Raw genomic sequence first — 26230 nt, 5'->3', positions numbered from 1 at the left:
TGGAGATGGTGAGAGCGTTCTTCTCTGCTGTGATTTCTGTGAAGTCCAAGTAAGCAGAATGGTCCTCAAAGTGAGCTTGTTTATTTTGGGCTCATTCACATCAGGTGGGGAAACGTAACCCCAGTCTGAGTTTCAGTCAGTCTTGCTCACTGAGATATATGGAACTTCCCTTGAAGTTCATGCACAAATTTCAGATAGTACAAAATATTACTACAAGATTCCTCGGGAGTGTAAACCTGTGCTCCATACACATCACTGGCTTCCTGTTTGTTCACAGATGTACGTCAAGGTGTTGATTTTGATCTATAAAGTCTAATATGATATAGCTCTTAGTTACCTTGAAACCTCCAATCTTGTCATGCTCATTCCTGGCGGCTGAAATCAATGAGGATCTTCTCAGTGATAGGCCATAGATTGATATAGCTGCAGTAGAACATTTTCAGCAGCTAGGTCATCATGTCTGCAATGTGATTTCCTCACTGGTCTGACAGAACCTGAGTTTATGGGCCTTCAGGATAGGTTGCAAGATCTGTCTGTCTATTCAGGTTCCTGTCTAAAGAAATGGCCTGGCAGTAGTTGAGTGTCTGAGGTTTGTGGAGGTATTTTTAGGTTGATTGTGTCATTCAGTGTGTTACGTTCTTGAAAATGATCCTGAGATTCTACAGACAACTGGAAATAAATAAAAATCCCAGCCTTGCTAACTCAGCCCTTTAGCCTTCTGAGATAAATTGAGTGCCATGATATTTACTCTGCGTGTGTCTTTCATTTGAGACCTTAAAATCTGAGGTTTTGGCTTCTCTGTAAGAACATTAAAGATGTAATTACATTTTTTGCCAAAAATGTCCTCCTTGCACCTTTGTGCAGTGCGCTGCCTGCTGTAAGGAACTCATGCAGCGGGGCTGGGCCTGTAATTGTGAATTAGTATTGCTTTCGCGCTATTGATTATTGTGTAGCAGAGGCCACCCATACTGGTTATATAAGAACTCAGCAAATGCCGGTCAGTGTTTTTGCAACACAACAGCTGCCTGGCTCTTTATCTGCTAGGTGCAGTGCTTCATTTGTGGGATAAAGACTGACACGGCTTCAGTTGAACCGGAGTCTGTTGTGAGTGTTATCGTGTCCGATGCTGACTAGCCACTGCGTCCACCTAAGAGGTTGTATTCAGGGGTTTCGCATGCACCTGGGGCCACATTCTGATACCCTTACTCAGGTTGAGTAGCAAATTATCAGAGTCTGGCCCATAGGTTTATTAAGATCCTCCAAGAAGAAAGGTGCTATATGTTATAGTTCAGGGCAATTGCACATGTATTTCCCCTCCATGGTCCACCAAGGGCACCAATTCTAGGCCATCACCTCTCTTGGGTGGAGACTCACCTCTCTCTCTCTCTCGCTCGCTCTCTCTCTCTTCCCCTTCCCCCTCCCCCCCACCAGAATTTTTCCAGGCTGCACAGTTCCCTAACTACATTATGTTACTCCCAGAAAGCCAGAATGCCTAAACAGACTAGTGTCTTTGCTTTCTGTTTGAAGGCTATGAACAGCTGTAATAGCCAGTGGTCACAAGCTCCAAATAGTCCTTTATAAGCAAGCACACTTATTCTTAAGATGAAGGCACTAGGGAAAAACAAAAAGCAAAGTTCCTGTATACATGCGAAAAGCTCACCAGAGGACATGCATCAGTCTTATGGGGCCCCGGTTGGCCAAAGTCCTTCCAGCCCTTCCCAGGAAGGAATAGGGTCCACCATGGGCAGGAAGTCCTGTCCATTTGCTGGATCAGAAAGCAGGCCCTGAGTCAGTTTAAACTCAGGCTATTTATCCAAAAGTCCCTTGTTTTTTTTTGTCTGTTGGTCTCTGGAGAATCCAGTTTGACTAATATACGTGAGTGTCTCCAGGTAGAAGTACTTCTCTAGAGGTTTACTACCCAAGTGAATTTGCTTAATCACCTCATGCTGTTCTTAGTTCCTGGAAGAGCTGTGGTCACTCTCCCCGATGGAATTACATACAGTCCCTGGCCCACAATGGTACATAAATTTAATACAATAAGATCTCACAAAGATATTGCAGGAAATTGCCATGTCTGTCACACTATGTAAATGCAAAATATGTTGCTGTCCTTCTCTCATTATCAGAATTACATTATTTTGAGATTTACTTTTCTCTAGTTTTATGCTTAGGTGCATGGGTGGCGTGTGAACACCACTTTCGGGGAGGCTAGCTCACCTGGCCCCCACCCCTTCCACCTGATTCCCCCTCCCCCTCCCATCTCCCCCTCTCCCTTCTCCCCACACCGTGGCCAGAGAAGCCCTGGCTGAACCGCCCCGAGCACTGCCCAACCGCCCCAGCTGCCATGATCCCCGAGCTGCTGCCCGTCCCAGCTGTCCCAAACCCCAGGCTGCCAGCTGGCCTGAGCACCTGCCCGAACCACCCCAAGCTGACGGCCGGACAAACCCTGAGCTCCAGGCCTCTGGCCCGAGCTGAGCTCCCGCCGGCTTCGGGGAGATGGGGAGCAAGGGCAGGGCCTCGGGGCGGAGCATGGGTGGGGCCATGTCCTGGGTTAGGGGAGTCTTAGGCTACGTCCTCACTACGGGGGGGGGGTCAATTTAAGATATGCAAATTCAGCTACGCGAATAGCGTAGCTGAATTCGATGTATCGGAGCCGACTTACCCCGCTGTGAGGACGGCGGCAAATCGACCTCCGTGGCTCCCCCGTCGACGGCACCTACTCCTACCTCCGCTGATGGAGTAGAAGCGTCGATTCGGGGATCGATTGATGCGTCCCAACGAGACGCGATAATTCGATCTCCGAGAGATCGATTTCTACCCGCCGATTCAGGTGGGTAGTGTAGACCTCCCCTGGCCTACTATACCTGCTGCCCGTGCTTAAGTGTATGTATATATGGTTTCACATGAGCAGGTTTGAATGGTAAATATTTAACAAAAGAAACTCAACATCCTGCACATTTCTGTATTTTGCTGGTTACTTTAATTTAATAAGGGTAATGCCTCCCCCCGACTCCCTTCTTTCCCTTTCATTTAACCCCTGTCTGCAATCTCATCAGAAATGAGCTAGGGACGTTAAAACCAAAATTCTAACTGGCAATCCTGCTAAAAATTCTCTGACCATCTGCACTGTTTAAACAAGATGTGTGTGTATGTATGTGTCTAGAAATTGAAAACCTGTGCTCAGATGTGCCTCAGATTTTGCTCTGGGTTCAATCTACGAGATTATTCTCTTTCTTTTATTCCTGCTTCTCAAATATCCAAAATACTCTGCTCTGTTGTAGCAATTTACTGTTCTGAGGTAGGGGATTCAAGGGCTTGATACTGCTGTTGGACTATTGAAAGGAAGTAATTTCTAACACTAATTTCTTTATATCATGTCTGAGATGCCTAGCCTCTGTGACCTCAGGGTACCAGGTCAGACATCTCAGTACAGCAGTGTATGGATTATTGCACCAGCAGAAAATTACTTTTTCCGTAATTTCATATATTTGTTATTTGGAAGTATGGTGCTGGCTTCCGGTGCACAATAGAGCTCATTTGGAAAAAAAATAGAGCTTATTTGATTTTTATTTTAAGTTTACAAGCCTACATTCTGGTTCCAGTTGTATTTTTCATGCCATATAAGAGGGAAGTGTCAAAGGCTACAGCCAAAGATCATAGCTGGAGAGAAATTCTAGTGCCAGTCATGTAAAAAAAAAAAAAAAAAAAAAAAAGAAAAAAAAATCTAATGACAATCATGTAAAAAAAAAAAAAAAAATCCAGCTGTATAAAATATCCTCTGAGGATTTTCTTAACACACTATAGATAAATTCAGGTAATAAGTGGGCAGTAAAAAATTGACATTTTATAAATTAATATTCAAAAAGCAAATATTTTTCTATAAATGTTGAGCAAACAAACAAAAACCTTGAGTATGAAACCTTGGAAAGAAGTGCCCCCTGCTGGTGTAGTGTTTGTTTCACTTGTAAACTATTGAAAAATGAATGTGTACTTCAGGGTTCTCTTGTGCTTCTTATGCTGCATCATATTTCTGCTGTCTCCACAAAGTCTAAGATAAACTATTTTGTAAATCTGTTCTTTTTGTCTGTATATAAACCAAGTCCATGAACTTTGAGGATTGAGGATTTTTAACTTCATGTAACTTTTTTTGTGGAACTCAATACCTAGTATACACCACACAGTGGAACATTCAGAGAGTAATACTAAACCAGTTTGTTTACAATTGGTAAAGAAAGTCAGAACTGAAATCGGATCCTTCTCATTATACAGAGCTACCATACAGTTGTCTGTGGATCGCATGCTGAAATTGAGACTATGTAATAATTCAGATAAAACAGGCAATTAAATAATACAAACGATTAAAACAAAGGCTTTAGATAAATTAAGGCACCCCAGCTCAGAGTTCATTGCAGGATTGCAGCCTGAGTGGTAAACCAACATGTCAGAATATTTGAAGTTTGAGTATAGGCGTGTTACTCTACTAGGGCTTGGTCCAAAGCCATTTGAAATAATTGGAAGTCTTTCCATTGACTTCAGCGGTGTACTTCAGATCAGGCTCATGATTTGCTGAGACATTAGGAATTTCAGACCAGAATTAAATCTATAAACCCTGGTGGGTTTTTTGTTTTGTTGGGGTTTTTTAAAATCTTCTGAGAACATTAAATTTTTCAGCTTTAGACATATGCCATTTATAGGCAACAATGTCTGAGAAACAGCACAGGATAAAAATAGTCTTATTATGTAGTATAAATAATAGATGAGAGAAAAAATAGTAAATTATTCTTCATCTGTTTGATCACATCTAATACAATTGACTCATGTTGCCCCATTTGTTTCACCATTCACTATATTTATAGTCATCACAAATCCATGAAAATAAAACCGCTTATTTTTATTTTTTATTTTATTTTTCACCATATGCTCTCTGTGTACTATAACTTCAGATTAACATAACTTCACGTACCATGGTGCTCTTGTTTATCTTTTTTTGATAGCTTAAGCATATGCTCTGAATTTGATGCTGCAGTCTTCATTGATGATCGGTATTTCATTTGCTTGACTTTATTTTAACGTTACTGGTGTAATTTTGAGTATATTGTTGATATTTTTCTTTCTTTTCACATTTAGGTGGAGAACCGACCAAAATATTATGGAAGAGAGTATGTATTATACTATTCTATTTTTTATTATTTGATAAATAATCACTTGAGGTATCATGCATTCCTTTTGAAATTATTAATACAGAAATAACAATACCATAGTGGAGGTGTTATGACAAAATATTTCATTTCACTTTCCATAATCCTAGCATGAAAATGTTTTGAATGTCTAATATTCCAGTTGCACATCGATTCATTATTGTTGCCCAACAGTGCATGGCCTGTACCATCACTTCAGCATGTGTGTCAACTAGAGTAGGACAAAACCATGGATGATGACTAAAAACAAATCTGGGGTTATTTGAGGAAGAATGGTTCAGATTGTTTCAGCTCTCCCATCCTTGATCTTTTTTCGGCTGTAACTTTTAACCCCCTTTTAGTTTTACTGTTTTTCTCAATCTCGTTCCTCCTATTCTTCCTTCTTTTTGATGTGTGCTTACTGTACTTTCTTCTCACTGATACCCGGTATTACAGTGTCAGTGAGAGTATGAGACTGCTTCAGGTCTAAAGGCTGCCTTACCCCATGGGCATACAAGGCCTGAAATGGTGTCCAGTGCAAGGAAGGGAAAAGGGCAGGCAACTCCGAGGCCTCAAAAGAGGGACTCCATTCTCCCACTGTGCAGTGGGAGTGTTATCTCCAAATGGCTTGCATGTACATTGACCCAGAGCCCTGTATAGATAGTGTTCAAGGGCCACAGCCATTGTTACAGCTCCTTCGAGACCCTTTACTTGAACTGTGTGCATAGAATGAGAATTTTCCCTTTAATATGGTACTTTTCTGAGGCCTGCTGTTTAGCTTGCAATAAGGATTAACTATATAATTTCCTTTTTAAGGGTTTTTTCACACCCAGGGCATAGCAGCTGTCAAACTATCAAAGAGCTCCTAATGATTATAGTTGCATTTTTAAAATATAACCTGTGACAATAGGGAATTCAGTCATAGCCACTTGAGTACAGTAGAGTTTGAAAGACAGCACCTAGCTAATTGAACCACCAAGCTTTCTAGCTCTAGATCTTTTAAAACTATTATCACTGTCTTTTGTCCAATGAACTGGTTGTTATTGATAGTGTGTGTATTACAGCTAAGAGCCTAAACTCATTCTTGTTATCTGGACTTGTTTGACATTAATGACAGTGAATTTATTAATAAAGATGCATTTAAATTGTGTAATTTTAGAGATGTTCATTCTAATTGGCTGTAGTAGAAAATGCCTGTGGTTCATCAGCATAGTAGGAAAGTTCAAATCAATCATAATTTTAAAAAGGAAGTATGCCTAGTAATGCTTTGGAAAGGTCACCTAGAACCTAATGCTTCTAACATGTATTCAATATGAAAAAGTGACAAGTGCAATTGCTGTTCAGTTCTCTTTACATCTAAAATGTTTTTCCTCTTCTTTTTCCCTACCAAACCAGAGGCAGCATTTTAAACCTACCATTTCTGACGTATTATGTCAGAAAAAAGACAATGCTTAGGGCTAGAAGCTTTTAACATATTTACTGTATTTTTAGACAGCAGCATTTAAAATAGAAGCTTTTAAAAGCTCCAAGGAAAGGTTTAGTGAATCAGCTAGCAAAATATGTGCACAACATAGTATTTAAACTACTCTAAAGACTGTATTTTGTCCTTGTTTAAAGGTCATAGCTGAAGAACTGATCAATGTAAAGTCAGCTGTTTGTCTTAGGGCCTGTTCCTTTTGTCATGGAGGAATGAATCACAGAAAGAGTCACTTTCTGCAGAAACTGGCCAAAGAACTTTATTGAAATGAGGAAAACAATATTCTCCCTAAGGCTACTCTTCGTCTATTTCTCTATGTCACTATAGCACATCTGACTAGAACCTTCACCAGCGCCTTTCTGCCACACATTTAAAGAAGCAGTGCAGATATCCTCACTCCTTTTAAAAACCATATATATGAACAATAAAGGCAGATTTGTAATAAGGATACTATCTAGAATATGTGCATTAATTTTAATTTACCATTTTATTTGAAGGTGCCTTCATTTCTGCTCTTGTTTCATTCCGCTCATATAAAGTAACCATTGTAGGAAACTCCAGGCCTGATCATGCTCCCTCTTAGAGCTGGCTTAAAAAAAATGCTCAGAGTCTAACTGATCACTATATTTGGGATTGGAAAGGATTTTTCCCCCAGGTCAGATTGGCAGAGACCCTGAGGTTTTTTCTGCCTCCCTCTGCAGCGTAGGGCATGGGTCACTTGCTGGTTTGAAAATGGTGGATTCTCTGTAACTTGAAGTCTTTAAATCAAGATTTGAGGATTTGGCCTTCATGTTTTTTTCTTGTTCTTCTATATCTAATTGTTCCTGCTCCTTGAGCTGCCAAGTATTGTGATGGTAGGAACGTCAAGATTCACACACCATTTTTACCTGCTCTAAAGTCTTTACTTAAATTCAGATGGTCATGCCCACAGTATTTTCCGGTAGCTGGGGTTAGACTTTCCTGGGCCAAATTGAAAGACATTATTCTAAAATCACCCAGTGGAGTTACTCAGGTAGTGAACAACATTTTCTCTTTGCTCTGTCATTTCTCAGTTCAATCCCATCACCTGTGTGAAGCTTGATGTCTGTCAGTTTGGGAATTGGGGACCTGAAATTGTTCGCAGGTTGTTTCACTGATGCAGTATTTAGTGTTGCTATCCTATTATGATCTACTACTAGTCACATATGCCTCACTTAAATCAACCATGATTTCTTGTAGTTTTATTTCTACTTATGATTATTCCGTAAATTGCTGAAATTTCTCACCTCAGGTTTCATGGAATTATTTCTCGGGAGCAAGCAGATGAAATACTTGCAGGTGTAGAAGGAGCATATATTCTTAGAGAGAGCCAGCGGCAACCTGGATGCTACACTCTAGCTCTCAGGTAAACTCAGTTTTAATAAAACATTTCTAGATTAACTAGACATTTGGAAGGGATGGCGGAGATAATACCAGTCCCTTTGATTGAGAGACCCCTCTGCCTTTAATTGCTAGGGCTTGCAACTAAGCGTGATTTTAAACCTGTTTGACAATCACATTACTTCAGTAAACTAGTAAGCTTTTTACCATCTGCTAGGAGTTTGCAAACTTTCTCTGTGGATGTGTATCTTGCCATTATTATGCAGGCTTTTGTTTCCTCAAGCTTAGACCATTGCAGTGCTCTGTACATGGGACTACTCCTTAAAACCATTTTGAGACTGCCGCTGGTGCAGGATGCAGTAGCTTGCTTACTGATTGGGCATCATGCTGGGAACACAAGACACTAGTGCTCCTCCCGAATCTGCACTGGTTGCTCATTGGTCTCTGGGTGGAGTGTAAGGTCTCTGTTATGATCTACAAAGCCCTAAATGAGTTGGAACAGGCCAAACTGAGGAGTTGCCTCTCTCCCCATGCCACAACTGTGTTCAGAAGGGGCACATGACTGGATCTCGCTCAGTATAAATGAGAGGGGGCGGTTGGCAGGATGCCCTCTGTGAAGGCTGCAGTACTCTAGAACTAGCTTCCTCTCCCCCCCCCCCCCCGGTCTGATTTTGGTGACCTTCCAGGCATACTGCAAAAGATATCGGTTTGACGGGGTTTTTTAGAAGGTAAAGTTGTGCTCCCCCAATGATGGCGTGGAAAGGGGTCTCTGTAGGTGGCTCGCTGAATTCCTGTGGAATGACGACTTTTATGCTGCTGATTTTGATTGTGAGAGTAATAATGGTAGGGTGCCTCAAACTTTGGATCGGGGTCCTTTTATATATTGAATCTAAATAAAATTATTAGAAACCTAAAGCTTACTTTAGCATCTTTCTTTTTAAAGAGACATCAAGCTACTCAAGTGCAAAATTTTGTACATCATAAAACTGTCATAGTTTCGTGGGAAATATCCTTCAGATCCTATCACCTTTAATAAAATTTAAAAAAATAAAGTTTTAAAAACATTACTATTTTTGTGGGACCTGCAAAAAGAGTCTCCAATTTTATACTCCCTTTGGTAAGTCTGTAACAAAAATTTCCTAGAAGAGATTTCCTAGAGCTATGAACATTGTACTGAGATCATCCTGATTAGTTATATTGGCGCACAAATGTTATACCAATAGAATTAAAAACCAGCAGGATCTTATTAAGAGGGATAAGGCAAAGATGCCACATTTATTGTAAATATACTGATAAAGCAAAAGATAAAAGTAAACAACGTTGTTTGACTACTTATTTCTTATACACACACACACACATATATATATATAGAGAGAGAGAGAGAGAGATTCATTCACACAATCATTCATTCAAGTTCTGTATAGGTGTTATAGTTACCAGCCTAGAAGTTGCTCATGCCAAGTTACTGGCCAGGTATCTTGGTCATGAGAATGGAGCCGAGTCTGTGTCAGGTGCACCTGATGCTCCTGGAGGTTGGCAGCAGAACCAGAGACTCAAAGTCATCAGTCTTGAGAGTCCATTCTTATAGGAATTAATTCTTATGTTAGTCTATGGGAGCTGTTTCATTCTGCTGTTGCTGACTCAATCAGCAGATGGCACATTCCTGTCCAAAGTGGCACATTCCTGGTGGCTCCACACTGTCCAAAGTTTGTGTTTCTCATCCTTCCAGGTGATGGGGTGGATCCCAGTTTACCATCAAGGGGTTGTCTGGTGGTCCTACTTGACACCTTCTTCGGCCGATGGATACTTCCTTTCTAGGCTGGCACCTCCCTAACCATTCATATATATCAAGCATTCATCAGCATACATTCCATATCTTAACCATATTTTAATTTACTGTCTCCACCACTTTCAGGGTGTGTGCTAATTCATTTGAGACTCCCGGCCCTTTAATCACAGAGGGTGGGGGTCTGTCCTAGGAGCCGTTGATGAAGTGAAAGTCACTTACCAGCTTATAGTGTTTGTTTACATTGTATCAATTACTTCAAGAACAAAGTCAATTAACTTGTTTGTAAGTTTTACATAGTAATAAAGTATCTTTCACAGGATAGATATAATCAATGGTTTCTACAGACAGTAGCTTACAAGTTTTAACAGAAAACCCAAGAGATTTTTGTACTTGGTGAAACTGTTGGATTTTAAAGTGTGGGGGACAAATTATGAGGGTGTCACTTGGGGGAATCACTGTTAGTACCTTCTTTTATATCCCTACACAAACAAGGCCGTCAGCAGTCCAGTATTTAAAACCATTTTGAGACTGACGCTGGTGCTTGCTGTGTGAACAGTGTAGGAAATGAATAGCAGTGTTTGTCAAATGGAAAAGAACAAAATAGGAGATTTTCAAGGTTCTTAACAAAGTATTACAAAATAAAGAGTAAGAAAAGTATAGTATTTGATTGTCCTTATTAAATATAGATATGTATAGTGATTGTAACAGAATACTTCAGTTGCTAACATCAAGAGCTAGATTTTCAGTCTAATATCTAAATTTACCTATGTAAATACTTGTCGATTCAAAAACGTACGTTTGTTTGCAAATTGGGAATTTATATGAAAAAAAGTTATAGCACAAATCTAGAGACCATTCTGGAGCTTTTAGCCTGTAACCCATTTAACAAAGAAAACATACATTTGGACTGAAATGCTGACCCCACTGAAGTCACTGACAAAAACCTTCCATTTACCTCAGTGAGACCTGGATTTCACCCTTGATGTGCTATAAAAGAAACATTTTAAGATACTTTGTTTTTAATATAGTTTTTTTTAAACCGTATACTATACATGCCATAAATAGCACTCCCCAGAATAGGCTTTTGTCAATCAGTATAAGCATACCTCTGATGTGTTGTGCCAGCCCCTCAAGATGAGCACATACTGACTAACTGCACATGTTTTTGGGTGGTGTTGCTTGTTAAACACTAGGTGGCTTAATCCTTCAGTCAGATCCACATGAGCACAATGAGGTTCTGTGGGATACTCATCCACACAGATCCATTTGCAATATTAGGACCTAAAAATGTATGTATAATCAGCAAGATTGTCTCCTGGTTGTTCTGATATTTTGTATTCTCTTTCTCTTCTTTTTTTTATGCAGGTTTGGTAATCAGACCTTAAACTACAGGCTTTTCTATGATGGGAAGCACTTTGTGGGGGAGAAAAGGTTTGAATCTATCCATGATTTGGTAACAGATGGCTTGATAACGCTGTATATAGAAACCAAGGCTTCTGAGTATATTGCCAAAATGACCAAAAACCCCATCTATGAGCACATAGGATATGCTACTCTGCTTAGAGAAAAAGTATCCCGAAGGCTGAGCAGAACCAAAACTGAATCAAGAAAAGCTAGTGTAACAAGTGAAGAAAATACACCGGTTGAAAAGGTAACTATTCAGTATTAAATGGCAACCAATCTAATGCTTTCTTTATAGTCTATAATCTAAAAAGAAACAAGTGTTTAATAATAATAATTAATAACTATTAATTTTGCTGTCATTAAAGTGTTCCTGAGCCATTGAAATGTTTATATCCTGTTAACTGACTGATAACCAATCATGTGTACTTGAAATTACTATTTAATTGGGGCTTTTGAAAAGATAATAAAAACTTCCCATCCACTACCAACACAAATGATTTTATGCATGTAGTGTGGGACCTGACTACCATAGAAACCGCTTTTCCTTATGCACCATCACAATGGCTGGGACAAGCTGAGGTGTTCGCTTGTCCATGTGCATTCTAAAGTCATGGCATTCTCAGTGGCAGGTCCCAGACTGTGAAACTTGTGCCCATTGGCCATTCACCAGAGCTCAAGTTTGTTAGCTTCCAGTGCATGGTGCAAAGCTCCTCTTTTCTGCCAGTCCTTTGGTGAATGGGTCTGAAGTGGGGTATTGTCTTTGCCTTCTTTCTTTCTCTTTCTTTTTCTGAGTTAAAATGGATTTTTCTTGCCATCTCTTACCTGACCATATGCTACAGCAGTGTGTGAACTAGAACTTACTGACTTAATACTTTGAGAACTCCATCCGCTTAGTAATCAGGTAAAAAAATAAAATTAAGAATTACACCATATGTGATAAACACTGTTGTAAACAGTGATGTGTGAGTTTTCCCATTTCTAGGTGGACTGTGCACTAAGTATCCCAAACAAAACTTTCTTCCTGGTGCAGATGTTTTGGATGAATTAACTAATTCTCATTTGTGGGAGGACTGCTGCATCATGATTTAGATGATAGTTGATATTTGGGAAGCAGTGACTGTATTTGCTGGAAAATAACATGTATCACACATGTGAATATAGCGGAGATAATTATTTTCCTGAGGCCTCTGTCTGTCCCACTGAAAGACATTTCCAGGCAAGTTACTTTCTGTGATGGGTTACATATCAGCGTTGACTGAACACTTACTGGTTTGGATTTCTGACACACAGTAAAACAGGACAGATATAGGCAAATTGCAGCAGTTTAGGAATTGTTCTCCGTAGCAGCTCTTATTCTTGAATAAGATGAAGTGGCATCCAAACATAGTCATCCACAGTAGCAAATGAGTTGGATTAATAATGATGGCTTTTTAGTAAAGTCACACAGCCTGGAGAAGATCTTTGGACAATAGGGTTGTGAAGAAACCTGATTCAGATTCTATTTCAGCACAAATCCAGTGACAGGGATACAGTAGAACCTCAGAGTTATGAACACCTTGGGAATGGAGGATGTTCGTGACTCTGAAATGTTTGCAACTCTGAACAAAATATTTTGACTGTTCTTTCAAAAGTTTACAACTGAACATTGACTTAATGCAGCTTTGAACCTTTACTATGCAGAAGAAAAATACTGCTTTTAACCATCTTAATTTAAATGAAACAAGCAAAGAAACAATTTCCTTACCTTGTCAAATCTTTTTTAAACTTTCCTTTTTTTTTTTTAGTAGTTTGTTTAACACAGTATTGTACAGTATTTCCTTTTTTTTTTTTTCTGTCTCTGCTGCCTGATTGCATACTTCCTGTTCCAAATGAGGTGTGCGGTTGACCGGTCGGTTCGTAACTCTGGTGTTTGTATCTCTGAGGTTCTACTGTACTATTTGGAATAACTTAGATGGTGTTTTAAAAAACAAAATATGGAAACAACAGAATTTGGTCCAAATAAAAGATATTACCTCACCCACCTTATCTCTTTAAGATATGGGAAGGAATTATAGAGAGACAAGCGTCCTGCTCATTCTGCTGATTCCTGTGATTGGATGCTGGCTGTTTTGGAATGCTAAATCAGGCACAAGAGTCTATATTTTGACTTGTTTGGGGTACAATGAGTAAGACGAAGCAGAGTTTAGTACAGTATGACTTTTCTCTGTAGGGGTGGGTCAGTAACACCCCTACAGACGGATGCCCTACAGATCATGCTCTGGAAACTAGCAGTTTCTTTTATGTTGAGAATATATTTGACAAACAGTATGGTGACTTTAAAACATTGGTATGTGCAATTAGTGTAATAACAGGAATCACTACAGTCTTAAATCCTAGACACATTCCTTAACTTATGGAAATATGGTATCTCTAATTAGAAACAAAACCAAAGCTATTAAAAAAATTTTTAATCTTAGTTGCAATTCTTGTCACATTTTTATTATTGAAAATCTGTGATTTTTCATATGCTGCAATGCCCTTGAGCACTTCGAAGGGTTTTATTTTAATCTACTTATCTTTATAACTGATCATATTCTCTTTCATACTGGGACTTTGGCTGAAATTTTCAAGTTTTGGTGCTTAAGGTTAGGTACCTAAATAAAAATGGCCTTTCAGAGGTGCAAAGTGATGAGTGCTTGCTTAGCAGCTCTGAAAATTGGACTACTCTGATTTAGGGGCCAAAATCTTAATTTGCACCTACATCTGAACATTTCTGACTTTGGGTCTGAGCCAACTCCCAGTGGAATCAGTGGAAAAACTCCTATTGACTTCAATATGGGTAGGCTCGGGCCCTTTGTGTACTAAGACTCAGCTAAGTAAAAGGGGCGGGGGGAGGAGAGGGAGCAGGAGGAGGAGCTGCCGTCAGAATCCTTTTCTAGCTGTCAGGAGCAGGAGCCATCAATGCCAAAGAGTGGGGGGGATGCGGGCTTCATGAGCAGCGGGGTTCAGGAGATGCTGTTGCAGCAAAAGGGTGCCTGCTCTCTGTGTGACCCCAGGCATGCCCATAATGGGACAGAAGATTCCTCTACGCTCCCCCAGTGCTTTTAAATCTGAGACCCCCAACACAGAGGACTTGAGCTTTGCAGCAGAGGCATTCATCCTTTGGTGGAAACCAGGTAGAATTTTCACCATGACCATCACATGCAGGTTTCCACCAGGGAAGGCTACTTTCCACCCCTATTCTATTCTGTCTATGTGTTGAGACACAGTGCCCATCACAGTGGCATCTGCTCATCACTACATTATTTGGACAAGTTGATGGGCAAAACTTCAATGTTGGGTGGAGTTTGGAGGAGTACCTCACCTATTTTTCCTCAGCCTGACTCCTGATAAAAAGGGATTGGGCTGTGAAATAAACCAGCAAAATATGAGTTTAGTTTTGTAGCAGCATAATAATAATATGCTAGATTCCCTTTGGCTTGCTTGGTTTATTTCTATGCTACACCTAAAAAAAAAAAACTTTTTTTCAAGGAAAATTTCTTGGGGAAGTAATAGCTCATGGTTGGTTGTACAAAAGACTTTGCTTTTGTTTGGGGTTTGTTGCATACCATTATAGATACAAGGCATACGTCTCCGTTACAGATTAAAACCCACCCAAAGCGCTAATAAAAGGTAGGCAACCAGAAAGAACTAAAGTAACATTCAGGTTGACATATTTCCATGAAGTAAATTACTTGACTTGTGTGTGAATATAATTGAATTTTGTACAAGATGAGTTTTCTTTGGCATTTTGGAGTGAACAGGTGAGGTGAAAGTTTTGAATAATTGAACTGTCTTATTTGATTGGCCTGCCTGGAATATTTTGAACATTTCTGAAATGCTTGGAAAGAAAATAGTGGAGAGAGGCTTTCATTATTTCCCCCAAAGGGCTTGAGAATTTGGCACAGTACAGGTTATGCCCCAGTACTCATATTATAGATTAGGTTTTTTTGAAGTGAAATTTCACTTCATATTGATACCATTTCCAAAACTGTGAAACTGGTGCTCAAGGCATTCATTTCTTTAGTAGATTTGTTATGCTATTTAGGAGATCTATCCATTCTTCCTTGTCCTGTGTTGACAACAGAAATTATTAAACATCTCAGTCATTCCAGAAGCCCTTTTCCCCTTTGGGTAAGTCAATGGAAGGTTGTCACAGAGGCACTATCTAGAAAGAAGATTCACAAATTTGAATAGAATGACTTGGAATCGCCTGAGGTACCTGACTACTCCCATGATGTGGATTCTTGGAGGTTGTATTAGTGGAGTACTACCCATTGCAGTACAAGAGAGGTGGTCCATATGCCAAATTAAGCTGTTTTTGTTTGTTTGTATGTTTTTACGAATCATGTTTGGAGTAATCCCGAGAGACTGTTTACCTTTGAGATACCTGATAATGACTAAGTATCATGCAAACCTCTTTCTGTCTAACTGAGTAGTCATCCACTCACCACATTTTATTATAGTGGGTTAAAACATGTTTAATCCAAACGGAGGTTAAATACTCTTTAAGAATGAGGAAGATAGGGGATATAAATTCTGCAAGATACTGGTTTAGCAAAATAGGTAATAGTGGCAGTCATTTTAACCTGTTTACTTGCATAGGGATTGTGAAGCTGGTATTGCATGAAAAAATGAACAAACCCTTATTGGAACATTATATAATTGAGCATACTTAGGGTTCCTCTCCAACCCATACTGGGGATTGTGATTGCATATTCTGCATTTGTTCTGTTCATCGTACACTCTTTACATTGGGCAAGTACAGAATATGCAATAGCAAGATGCAGATAAACAGCTCACAGTATGAATGCTGGAAGAAAAGTTTGCTTGCTATAAGCAATTAATCTTCTTTTAAAAGAAAAAATTACAGTAGTCATTCATTAATAAAATATATGGTTCTGAAATTGTGTATTGCCATGATCACAAGACAGTTTTTATTACTCTAAGTGTTCTGTATATTACTGCCAAGCAGAACATTTTTTCCTCTAATACTATACTGGTAGTACGAAATTTAGGAAAATATCTTCAAAAGGTTTTGCATTTCAAAATGATGGCAATAAATTCAGGTGTCTCTTTCCATTGCAACTATCTATTTCAGGGGTAGGCAACCTATGGCACGCGTGCCGAAGGCGGCACGTGAGCTGATTTTCAGTGGCACTCACACTGGCCGGGTCCTGGCCACCGGTCCGGGGGGCTCTGCATTTTAATTTAATTTTAAATGAAGCTTCTTAAACATTTTAAAAACCTTATTTACTTTACATACAACAATAGTTTATTTATATATTATAGACTTATAGAAAGAGACCTTCTAAAAATGTTAAAATGTATTACTGGCACGCGAAACCTTAAATTAGAGTGAATAAATGAAGACTTGGCACACCACTTCTGAAAGGTTGCTGACCCCTGATCTATTTGATAGAGGACTAGTTGTAAGTAACTGCATTATTAGAATGTGTCTGCCAAGTTATAATGCCCAGTCTTCCTCTTGTTGCATGTGGTGGCAATACCCCTGTTGACTTCAATGAAAGTAGGATCAGGCTCAGTGTGTATAAGTCAATTCAAACATATGCATTGTTTGTATATGGAATGTTTGTTTTTTAGAGTCCAATCACAAAATGCCTACAGACTGCTCTATGATTATAGGCAATTGGTGAGATGTGCTTCTAACAATAAGGAGCCCACATAATCTGTGAGGAAAAACTTGGCATTTGGAACAAAGATCATGAAGGGCTGTGCTCAGAGATTTCATTAAACAGCAGGATAGTAGCAATCCCTGATTGGTGCTCTGTTTCATAGAAGCTGAAATATTGCTGCTTGACATAGTAACCTTTTTACCCATTTTGCTGGAAGCAAGTGTCAAGCATTTATGTGCAAATGACACAGCCCAAAATTAATATTGCAATAGGATTGAAGAGCTGAAATGACAATTATATTATGGAATCTGGAATGTCTTAGATTACCTCAGGAGAAAAAATCCCACAAAAATAATAGTGAGATAGATAAGACAGTTCTTATTCAAGAACAGGTGACAAAAAAGGAAGAATAATTTTGCTGGAAAAAGTAATGGGTGCTATTGTGGTCATTAGTCATGCTGCTCTCACATGCCTTCCCACAGAAATTAGTAAGGTAGTTTGAGAACAATATACCTCAGTCTCAAAGTATATTTGATTTTAGATGTAATCTGATTATGGAACTAGATCTCATTGAGATCAGTGTTTCATTACAATAAATCAGAATTAGCTGGAGGTAGCCAAACTTTGGAAACCTCTGGTTTGATTCAGTTTACAGAACATCCACACGTGCATTATTATTCAAAGCTCAGCTGACTCTTTTGAAAGCTTCTCCACCTAATCCTTCCACTCCTCTTTCCCCCCCCCCCCCTTCTGTGGACTACTCCCAGGTCCCACTCCTGACCAACACTAAACAGGCCCTTCTCTTCCTTCTTTATCCTTTATTTTCTGCAGCCCCCTGCTAGCATGAGAGTCTATCACAGGATTCTAGCTGGTCTCTAGTGTCTCTGCTGGAACAGATGTCCAGATAGTATTTCATGTACATTGAGGATTTCCTTTCAGAAATGTCCCAGATTATGCTGTATGTTTCTAACAGGGGGACCCTCCCAATCCCCCCGCCCCGCCTGTATAAGATTTGAACTGTTCTGCCAACCTGGGGCCACAACAGACTCTTTAAAAGACTGAGAGGGAGTGATCTTTACAAGATTGTACAGGAGGGAGGAGATGCCTACCTGAATCTGTCAAACCTTACAAAAGGTTCAGATGCAATTTGGGGAAGGAGCTGATTTTCAGAATGGCTTGCTAGCTTTGTCTTAGGTACTGTGACAATTCATGAAGAAATGAAAATCTGGTAACAGTGTGAATAAAGCCAGTTTCTCTAATTTTTAAAATAATTTTTGTTGATCTAGTAAAATGTATAGAACTAATTTACATGTTAGGAGCAAAACAAAAACAGATACATGATAAGACATCTACAGTATATTAATCTAACATTACCGAGAAGTTGATAGATCTCTCCTATGCCGAAGAAATAAGTGGCATAAATTGATATTGACTCAAACTAATGTTGTGGTATTGTGCAAGAGAAAAACGATCACTTTAAAATATGTTCTGCATAAAGGTAGTTACTAGTTTAGCTTTGAATTATGAAGTTCCTAAGCTACCTCTATATATGTAACAAAACTCAGGTATAAGACTAAAATCTGTCAAAATTCCATTTTTTGAGGTCAGTCCCCAAACTCACCTTCATCCAGTTTATCCTGCATCCCAGTTCTTAAGTCTTACTCACATTATTCTCCATTGCCATTCATCTTCCTCCAATGGAAAGTGGGTGTAAAATTCTACCAAATTAAAATGGTTTTGTTTCACACTCACTTTGCACATGTGTAAATCACTTCACAAAGTGTGGGACAAGGCGGAATCAGACCTGAGAAGGTCCTCACTCCCTACTCCTATAAGAGCTGCTCCTGTGGGTGAGATTGCATTCACAACAGCTTCTACAAATATTTCTATCTCATCAATACTACAACCATTTCAACACACAATACGTATGTGAACAATAACTTGTCTGAGGTTCTGATCCTGCAAAGGTCAAAGGATCTCCATGTGAGCAGAAGGGTCTGTGGATGCAGATCCCTTTGCAGGCTCTGGGCCAGAATAGCATTAGTTATTTGAGTCCAGCATATTGTTATAGTTCCTTAATTCCCCTCACCTCTTACTCTGAGCTACCTAGTAAGAAGGTTAAGTTAAAATGATGATAGAAACTGTGAAGACGGGCCATCAGCACCTCTTTTATTAGGGGTACATTGCCAGCTACATATGCAAGTCCATGAAGTCCACTAGGGACTTTGCTGATGCTATTGATTTTTACATGGAGGACGCTCAATTATTATAGTGATGGGTGGCAATATAAAACCCTTAGACAGATATAGCCATCAGCTGCATATCGTCCACGATTATAGTGCTGTTCCTCTGAGACCTAGTGAATAAGAAAGAGAATATTATTATTATTATTTTATTATATACAGTGACAAAAATGTATTTGGCATTTTTACAGCTGCCAGGAGCTTACAATCAAGCTTAAATATAAAAAAAACAAATAGTGACTTTTTGGTGGGGGGCGGAGGTGGGATTAAGTTGTCTTTCCTTCTGCCTATCGTCACTACTACTGCTCTGCCTATAACAACAGTATTATAAAGAAATACACACACTGGCACCTGGTACTGCAAGATGCTACACATGTATATCTAAGGCTGCAGAAAAATAGATCTATTATACTAGTTGAGAAATAATACAGTATATGATCATGCAGCCCTAATTATAGCATTTCCTGATTTGAGCACTTGAACATGCAACCTTAAGCTTTTCTTTACATATTTTTTTATGTTTAATGTTCATTTAATATAGCTAGATTCTTCTTTCACATTACATTACAGGGTGCTAGAGGGGGTATGCATGCAATAGTTTTAATAGTATATTAATTTTAGCAAGTCACTTTATATTTTCATTGTAGTTTCATTGAAAACTTACTGATTCCACAGTTGGGTAGTGAATTGTTTTTTGCCTTTAATATAAACATCATGTTTTGCATTTTACCTGTTTTTTTGTTTTCTTGTAAAACAAACATTTATTTTCATTGTCCCCGTGTGGCTGTGTGCATGAAGAAGTAGGGAAGCTTCTCTGAAGTCCTCTTCAGCACTCTTTAATCAGGAGCTCTCTAAGGAGAGCTGAAAAGCCTGGGCCCTGTGTGACTCACATTAACAGTGATGGAAGTTAAGAGCATCATAAAGAAAAGAGATTCCATTGTAGATTATTTATTTGCATTACTTCCCTGAGCTGATAACCTAACTTGATACTCTCTGCATAATAATGAAATTATTGCTGTTTTCATTTTGCTGGCTCATAGATGTCAGTGCAGGGTTTGTCTCTGGTGCCTTAAGCTGAATCAGTGCTGTGATTATTCCTTCAGTCACTGTGCAAGTTCTAGGAAAGTTAATGTTACTTTATGTGCAACCACCCTTCACAAAGCTAACATAACAAAATGATAATGAGCCCAATCCAACGCCCATTGAAATTAGTGGAAAGACTCCCACTGATTTCATTGTGCCTTTGATCAGGTTCAACGGGGTGGGGGTGGGGGCTGTACTTGTAGTACAGGTATCTATATTGTTTTTATAAAAGTCTTTCTTAATCCAATCTTTAAAAAAACTTAATCAGATAACACAAATGAGGTGTACCTTCCAAACCTAAACAAATCAGCTGTTGATAGATATTTCCTGAAGTCAAAATATCAAGATAATTCTGCAAGTAAACTGATACATCTACAGTGTTGGGTTTTTTTTAAAGCTTCTAAGCACAACTCCATTGGCCATTGTTTACCTTTTCAAATACCAGCACCTTATCTGCCTCTGTGCTCTCTTGAACACATATATTGATCTTTTCCTTTTGGCCTTTTTCTGTTTCAAACACATGAGTGATTAGAAAGATTCCTCAAAAAGTGAACTGTACATTATATGCAAATATGACTACATTGGTGATTGTTAAAATAAAATGCATACCTGAGTCTTGAATTGTAAATGGTTCAATGCTATTAAAAATTGTATAAGCTAATTCCCATAATGACAAGGGTGACATGCACTGGGCAGCAGCCTCCAGCTTAAGCATTGCATTTGCTCAGTCACTGGAAAGTAAAATGCAGCTTTGTAGCTAAAAATCCATATTTGACTATCGTGCATGAATATCTGGGACATTGTATATGACTATTCACTAAACTTTTACAAGTGTCCCTGAACTACTGCCTATTCAGTTTTAGGGCCAGATCCTCAGTTGGTGTAAATTGGCATAGCTCCATTAAAGTCATTAGAGCTACCCCAGTGTCCAACAGCTGAGGTTCCAGCAGTAGTGTCAAAATGAGCATGTTTGAACAATGGCTAATATTTAGATATTTCAGATTTTATTTTGAAAGCAAATATTGCCAATGACTTCTTTTTTTATTGTAACTTATTTGGCTATCCTGTAAGTATCTCAGTATCCCCCTGATCCAACTCCTGTGCAGTTACTTATGAATATTCTTAAACTGTATGATCTTTACTGTTGGCTTTCCATGGGGTCTTGCCATATTGACATTCATTTCACCACTTGCTAGATGTCCTGAGTTTTGGTCCTAAAAGATGCATGTCTAGTTCATCATATTGTGAACTGAGACTTTTTTAAAAACTCATGGTGCTTTAAACAACTATTGATAAAGTTTGGGGAAAGAGGAAAAAGTAAAAGTTCAAGAAAAGCAAAATGTAGTACAGGTACCGATTTTTCAGAAAGGAAAGGAGTAAACCTGTTGCTTACTCTTCTGTAAGGCTTAGTCTTCTTCCTTAAGAAAAAGTTATACCATATTAAAAGAAAAAATAACTAGGTATCTGATCCAATAGGCTCCTGTTTTTTAAAACGGTTGTCCCTACAGAGTAACAGAGCTGTGAACAGAAAGCAGCAAGTGTTTTTAAAGAATAAATATTGCAAGTCAGACTTGATTGTTTTGGGTTTTTTTGATAGAATAACAAAACTAGTAAATGAAAAGAAAGAAGCAGATACAATCGTGCATCATGTTGTTCTGTGTGTATGTATGTGTGTAATCTCTGGAAATTTATAAACTATCCATAACAACTCTAAGAGTATCTCCTGATCAGTATAATTATGCAGAAGCAATGGCTAACTTGCTAGATTTTATGCACTAGAGTATGGCCCAGGTCACAGTATACATTCCCAGGCCACATCCACGCAACATATCTACTACTTGTATTGGACTAGTCAAGATCTGTCTGTCCTTCTGTATCTATAGGAACAGATTGTAGTGTTTGAGCCACTTGCAACTATGGGGTGAGGAGAGAGAATGCTGCAGCAGCAGCCCCAGGAAGATTCTGGCTAGATAGAGCTCTAAGAAGGACACTTAGGGTCACTCTTTGAAAGGCCCCTTCCCTATCTACCTGTCCTTTCTTCCACCTTGGTTCTTATACCGGTGCCTATCGCCATGGTACCTAGTCATGCCCGTTCAGAAAGCTGGGGCTGCCACAGCCAGGAGCAGTGTTTCTGCTTCTGAAAATGATTGTGCCCAACCCTTATGCAGGGATGAAGAAATGGAGAAAAGCTCATTGAGTCTTCTATCTCCTTCCTTCCCCCTGTGCACCCATGTGCAGATGGACACAATTTAGCTCATGGTATTGGTGACCCATGCATAATGCCCAACCTTTTATTAGTTAATCCAGATTTTTTAAGATTCTTGCTTCTCAAAGTGGAAACATTGGCAGCCCTACTGCCATGATTGGTCTGTCACATGTTTAAAGAGACCTCTTTAAATTGCTAGCCACAACTTTAGGCCTAGGAAGAGAATGCTAGATTGGGGAGTTTGGATTGATTGTACGGAAGAGGTGTAGTGCAAGTCAGTCAGCCTTTAGGAAAGAGCCAAACAGTTGCAGAGGACATCCAGAGAAGAAGAAAGTGAGCAAGGAGGCCAATTTTGATAACAATACAAAAGTCTTTCTAGATAAATTTATTAATTCCCACATGATGCACAAGTCTGAATCTCCTATGTAATAGCTTTGTAAGAGTCAACTGAGATGACTTATGAATGAGACAAGGTGGGTGAGGTAATATCTTTTATTGGACTAACTTCTCCTGGCAAAAGAGAGAAGCTTTCAGAGCTCTTCTTCAGATCTGTGGAGCCTGGAAACCTCTCTTTTACCAACAGAAATTGGTTTAATAAAAGATATTTACCTCATCTGCCCTGTCTGTCTCAGAATCCTGGGATCAACACAGCTTCAACAACACTGCAAACATAATTAATGAATGTAATTGCACCAATTAAACACAAGGTGGCAGCTTTACTTAAGAGTTTTCACGGACTTTACTATTGCTTAATTCATTTATCAGTTGATACCAGTAGGTGTTTGCCCATTAGCAGCACGGATAGTACAGATGCAAAAATATGATTAATTGGAGTTGTGGATATGTTACATTTTTACCAACAATCATCCCTCCACATAGCTTATTTCGCTCACCACTGACCCTGCTTAAAATATAATGCTTTGACAAACAAGAATCGAAACAAACATATAGTGCCTTGCTTTGACCTTAAGGTCACTGTTCAACCTCAAAGTTGGTTCTAAATTAATATTTAGTTATTTAAAGATACTATGATCAGAGATGTGTATGGTAATCATCTCATGCAAGAATCCAGCCCCCAAATAGTTACTTAAACAGTGAGGGCAGTCACACACAGAGGCATTATTGTAGTTGATTTATTTCATTTGTTTGGAGGGTTGCATGTGTGAAGACATAACCTGTCCAAAACAGCTAAATGAAGGAGACTTACTTGTCCTCCTTAATTCACTTCACTGTGAAAGGAAGGTACAACTATTTGGTTTCTGATTGGATGTTTAAGATGGTGTGGTCTAGTAGATACAGCACAGTACTGTGAGTTGGGAGACATGTATTTTATTCCAGGCCTATTACTGATTCATGGTAACTCAGGAAAGCACTCAGCCTTCCTGTGCTACAGTTCCCTGTCTATTTAAAAATGAGAATAAATACAATTAGCTTATCTTTGGAAAGTCTGTGCATAAAAACTGATAATAGGAAATTCTTTTTCATAGAGCGTGCAAGCAGCCTCTGAAACTATTGCCACAATTATCACTGGGGCTTGGAGCTTAGCCAGATTCAAAAAGGATTGGGTGTTTATATAGTAGAAGGAGTTAAAAATAACCTTTTTTTTTTTTTTTTTTGGCAGGGATATATAGGCACATACTTCAGGGCACAAGCCAACTTCCCATTAGTGAGGATTAGGAAGAAACTCTCCTTGTAGGCAAATTACTCCAGATCTGCCTTCCGTAGGGGTTCTTGCCCCTTCTTCTGAAACAGTTGGTACTGGCCACTGTTGGAGAGAGGCTGCCGGGCTGGGTGCATCACTGTCTGTTCTAGTATGACAATTCCTATGTTTCTACAGTCCAGAATAGTGTGGCTGCTTTATTAATATTCATCTTTTAAAACCAGGTTTGACAAAGTTTTTGATGTATGCAGTGCTGGCTCATACGAACAAAACAGGCTACTCTAAAAAGTAGTAGAATATTTAGGGCTAACCTGTGGCTTTGTCACACAGTGTGTATGTGGGACAACATGTTTATTGTGCTGTCCCAGGAGCAGAATGGGAGGTAGACCCTGCTGTGGGAGAGGGTTAGAAGGGGACATACCCTGCAATAGCCCTGTGTCTGACACAGCATACATTCCCTGGTGCACTGGCCATTGCTTTGGAAAGGCCTGGTCAAGGCTCTGCCCATTCCCCACTCCTTTCTGCACACTCCTTGCCTGGGGTGGGACATAGCTACCAGCTGACATAGGGGACTAAGAGGGTGTGAGGACTGAACATTTTCCACTTTGCTTAAGGACATCACAAACCTTAGAACTGATGTTCTCTCTGCATGAGAAACCAGAATGGTTCATATTACAAATAGGAATTTATGCCTGTTTTCACACATAGGCTTTTAGTTCATGTTCGGTAGGTTTTCTATGTGTATTATTTTACCAACTGATCAATAAAGCTGTAAGAAATAAAGGACCTTAGCAGACAAAGGCTAGAATGCTGACAGTGAAATAACATCTGCTCCCCTTCACACACTCTTCACAGATCCCTAGTTGCTCCTAGAGCACAATGCTTGCTTGCCTTCATAAGACTGGTGTGTTTAAAATTAGGTCTATGGAGAGAGTTCTGGGGCACTCCTGCTGTTATAAATAATCTCGTTTTTAAGCTTTTTTGTTAGGTACTAGAGAAAACATCTTCCTTCAATTCCAAAGTAGTTCAATTAATCCAGTTTCCCAAATCCATCTGGTCTGTAATGCACTGACAAACTATCTGTCCAGCCAAATGGCTTTAGCTCTAGAGTTTAGAGCAGAACCAGTATGGCTGGAAATAAAATCTGCTGGCAGCAAAACAGCAGGATCAGAGCAAAGAGAATGTGCTTTAAATGATCGTGGTCTAGCCATCTGGTTACTTTTAGACCTTGAAGTAGTAGTAAATAAGAAAGTGGGCTGTTCCTTTGCTTACTTGTAGAATCTAGAATGGATCAAATAAGCAAAGTAATAATTTGGTATAATCTAGTGCACATAAGAAGTAGTATGCAATGCACTATTTGTATTGCTTTGATATAATGCTGCTCAGAAGATTGTTAGTGTGTTTTCCACTTTACAATAAAGTGGCACAAGTTCTATTTGCTTAGTAATGTAAGTGGTACTTAGACCTTGTACTGTCTCTCTGCACTTAGTGAATTTCACACCAAAAGCATTAGACATGAGCAAGATTTTTGTATTTTTTTTCCCTACCAGTTGGGGTATGTATAACATGCTCACTTTTTTTTTTTTTTTTGCAATATGTACTAGGCACATGACATCATGATATGACCCATTATATTGACTGATTTGATGCCCTAACTTTTTTACCATCTATCAGGTAGAACTAACTTGACACTTTTGAACTACATATCTGTCAACGAGTTAGACTGAGTCCAGAATTCAGAGGTTTATTGATATAAGTAGAACATAACATTCCTTTGAACTACAGTTCAGTATTATACTTGAGAATGGAGTGTTATAATGTCTAGGGTTGGAGATAGTACTGTGTAGTGAATATTTATATGTACTCTACTTCAGAAGACTCCTTTGCAGTGCAAACAAATGCGACTCTGCAGCAGTTTTTAATTATGTTTGAGATAGAGAATTTCAAATAAAAAGAAAATGACCACATTTTAAATGTTTTCATATCTTATGGCCCATCTGCATTACACCTAAAATGTGAGTCCTTACTTTTAAATAAAGATAAACATATGAACATTCTGTAAATGAGGAATATGGGATTTTAAAACTTCTTTTAACCGAAACCTGCCATTTTCCATTGCATGTAATATTTGGGTTATAATTATCAATGTCTGCAAAATTAAAAACAATATCAATTTTT

At 39.0% G+C, this 26230-nt stretch overlaps 1 protein-coding gene across 1 annotated transcript in view; it reads left to right on the top strand.

The window, feature by feature from the left end:
- Positions 1 to 26230, top strand: part of CHN2 (chimerin 2) — a 218341-nt gene that overhangs the window by 119713 nt on the left and 72398 nt on the right. The window contains exons 4-6 of the mRNA XM_026649396.2: positions 5128 to 5159; positions 7925 to 8038; positions 11168 to 11453. Coding sequence (XP_026505181.1) covers positions 5128 to 5159; positions 7925 to 8038; positions 11168 to 11453 — 432 coding nt within the window. The remainder of the gene's footprint in view (positions 1 to 5127; positions 5160 to 7924; positions 8039 to 11167; positions 11454 to 26230) is intronic.

Source organism: Terrapene carolina, unplaced genomic scaffold (genome assembly GCF_002925995.2).
Source record: "Terrapene carolina triunguis isolate 2854851 unplaced genomic scaffold, T_m_triunguis-2.0 Scaffold84, whole genome shotgun sequence".
NCBI classification, from domain to species: Eukaryota; Metazoa; Chordata; order Testudines; family Emydidae; genus Terrapene; species Terrapene triunguis.
Note: the sequence above shows the minus strand (reverse complement) of the source record. Positions and strands in the feature narration are given on the sequence as shown.